Source organism: Microdochium trichocladiopsis, assembly GCF_020744255.1.
Source record: "Microdochium trichocladiopsis strain MPI-CAGE-CH-0230 chromosome Unknown B0I36scaffold_19, whole genome shotgun sequence".
Classification (NCBI taxonomy): Eukaryota; Fungi; Ascomycota; class Sordariomycetes; order Xylariales; family Microdochiaceae; genus Microdochium; species Microdochium trichocladiopsis.
This window is the reverse complement of record NW_025763562.1, coordinates 308,212-311,412: the sequence shown is the minus strand read 5'-3', so window position 1 is coordinate 311,412 and position 3,201 is coordinate 308,212. Positions and strand designations below refer to the sequence as shown.

Here is a 3,201-nt window from a genome sequence, read left to right as displayed (position 1 = left end):
ACGGGCTACGCGAAGGAAGAAAATATGGCAACCCAAGTTCCTCTGGATCCCATCTATTATCGCTATCATCGTAACCGACCCATCTTATGAGGTTTCGGGGATGATTACCACTTTTTCATTTTTACTTGACGTCAAGGTCGAATGGATGCTTTGTCCGCGCCACCTAAAACTAATGTATGGAGGATGGCGACTCGGATTTGTGTCATTGGTCTGCTGTGCCTAATCAGCAGCGTCCATGAACCTAAGCTGGTTTTTCCTGGCGCTACGAAATTTGTATTACTCAACACCCGTTTCCTTCTCATCGGAAACCTGTAATAATGTCGAGGAATCACCTCCGAGAACGCTGCCAGTCCCTTTATTGCGCTGTGCAGCGCGACCAGTGCACTTGCTCGGTTCCCTCTGTCTTAGCACAGTTGCATTCCTGAACTCCCTTGGCATTTTTTTGAGTCAGCTGATGCCCTACCTAATTAGCAAAGGGAGTTTACCGCCTGCTAGGTTCGGTGTTATTGCCAGTGAGGCTCGCTTCGGCGAGATAGAGCAGACTAGTTGGCCAGGGTGATAATATAAAGGTGATTTTGGCCCATGATCCCAATTTCTCGGTCCGTACACGTCCCCTTTACCTACCCATGACCTGACATCGCTCACTGATGGCCATTGGACGAGCGAGGACCTATTTATCGTAGGTAAGAGATCCATCGAAACCGCTATGTATTGTCTAATAACGAAGGGAAGGTGATCCCAACATTGTGTCCCCACCTTTTTCCCGCGGTCGAGACTAACAAGCGCGGAAAGCCCACGAGCGCGTCCTTCAATTCCGACGCAGGCATTATGTGGCGGGACTTAGCTCAGATGGGAACAGGTCGACCGTAGATCTGAGGCGTCGGACAGATGAGGTCGCAGTTGTACAGAGCGCGAGCTAAATAAGGAAATAGAGATTGCAGATGACGCTGGCAGCCTCACGCGTGTCAACCTTTGGGTGTTTATTGCCCTTTCCGCACGAGATCTGGTACATGCACGGACCATCCATATAACGTGACATGTCCCTCAAGAGAATGAGAGAGGCATCGAGGTGTGTACTCATGACATTGCATATATGGCGTGATCTCCAGTATTCGTCGATCCATACGTTCCAAATATTACTTTTGTAGTGGCGCAGCCTAGTAAGTTGCTGCGATAAATCTCAACCCGGCTTAAAGATTGTTCCCTTTACCCATTCCCTAGTCGCTAATCCATTGAGTTCTTCTAAAGATGCACCACAAGTTTCCAATGTTTCCCCATAGCTAGTTTACCATTATACTTCTCAAAGTGGCTTAAGTCCACATAATGGCGATCCCAACGATGACTATAGTAGCGACCTGCTTCGCCCAGGCCCCCTGACGCTTTGTTTTCCCTAGCATAGAAAAAGTTGATCTGGCAAATAACCTCATAGACCGTTGCCTTGCGCGGAAGGTCAATGACAGATTCACCCACGGTTTTACTCTCGTTATCGAGCTTCGTTATATATAGTTTTGCTCCTTTTTTGAACAAAACAGCATTAGGGTTAACCAGAAGCGCCCTATTACGGCTATGGCTGTAAACCCTCACGTTCCATACATAGTTCCAATTACCCCAAACCCAATCCATTTTAAGTAGCTTAGAGGGCGTGTAGTTTACTCGGGTATCGAGATTTTCGAAAAAGTCGTATACATAGTCGTAATTGACGCTGTTAATAACAACGGGTTAGTCTATAGCCCTCCTCCACATTTGACAGCGAGCAAATAGTGCGGGACTCCTTGAGGACTTGAAGTCTTGTTGGCTTATATAGGCGATAAGGCAAACTAGAAGCTGCTTATATATCCACCCATCCTGTTCATAATCATCGATCAGTTTTTTCTGTAGTCCTTTCTTTGTCCAAGTCTTGATTGCTTCATCCAAGGACCCTCCCGGTCCCCAAAACCATTTACTGTCGTCCTCATTTGTCCATTGTGGATCCTCAGTCGTTTCGGGTTGTTCAATTGTCGTAATCTCGGTAGTGAGAATTTGTATTCCCGCATCTCGATCTTCTTGTTGCTGCTTTTCCATTTGTATGAGTTCTTTCTGGAAATCGACTTGTACTTCACTAAATTTATCCTTCACAACAGCATCATAATATCGATTGAACCTCGATTCTTGGAATGGACGCACTGCCCACTGGGATTGACTTTGCTTCCAACTCCATTGCTCTTCTGCATAATTAGGACACCGAGACTGGATGACCCATCTGTCTATTGCCATTGAGATCGTATACCGTGTTGCAAGATTCCCGTCTTCGATGTCTTTGACATTCTTGGACATATACCTAATGACAAGCAAGAACGTTGTAGTTATCGTTTTGCCCTGACTGGGTATATCGATTTTGCGTTTCTCTGTGTCCTTACTCAGCCCTCGATCCACCCAGTTGGTGACCAGTTCTATCAGGCGCTCCCGAAGCTCTGAATGAGTAAGAGCCTCCGCCTCTGTCTGGATAGGTCCCAGCTCAGGTACTAGACGAGAAAGTGCACGATCTTGCGGCCAGTCTCGACTGCACCATTCCGCGATTACGTCACTAGCAGCGTCGCGCATTGTGCAAATAGGCAGCGTCTGACGCCCTTCGCTATTCACCGCGCTTTCTAGGCTGTCAAACTTCGCCGTACCCCTCGCCTTTGTGGTCTTCTTTGGGGCTCTCTTAATCTTCGCAGAGCTCGCTTGATTCGCAATGGTCTTCCTCTTCGTGGTTTTTTCGGGCTTCAGGTTGCACCCGGACTTCGCAACACTCTCTTTATTCACAGCGGTTTTCACCTCCACAGCGCCCTGCGACTGAGTATGAGTCACCCTTTAGGAGCGGGAAGTACGTGGTTGACTTTTAACTGATACCATTGTTCTGGTATGCCAAATGAAACTGCTTATTTGACTTCAAATAGTCCAGGGATAAATGACTGATATAACGAATCTTGAGATAATTTGTCATGATTGGACATCAACACCAAAGTTTACTTGCCGAGAGCCGTGCAATCTAACAAATTGACAGTGTCAACACGTAAATATTATCTTTGATGTACGACCTCTATTCGATTGCGGTGGCTGTGCCATTATCTATATGCATGGAGGGCCAGTGATACGAATAACCAGCCCTGGCCAACAGAACAATTACTTGCTTAGCATCCCCTGTAGACCTGGAGAACCTCAGACGGCTCCTATCTCGAC

General features: G+C 47.0%; 1 protein-coding gene across 1 annotated transcript; it reads right to left on the bottom strand.

Moving 5' to 3' along the window:
• Window positions 1–481: 481 nt before the first annotated feature.
• B0I36DRAFT_356770 (uncharacterized protein) lies at window positions 482–2,580 on the bottom strand (the record flags this gene model as incomplete). The annotated part of the gene is made up of 7 exons (XM_046157676.1): window positions 482–542; window positions 621–670; window positions 1,211–1,242; window positions 1,290–1,702; window positions 1,841–2,243; window positions 2,267–2,317; window positions 2,397–2,580. 7 exons carry the CDS (start codon window positions 2,578–2,580, stop codon window positions 482–484), a joined length of 1,194 nt encoding a protein of 397 aa, XP_046003948.1.
• Between the last annotated feature and the right edge of the window lie 621 nt (window positions 2,581–3,201).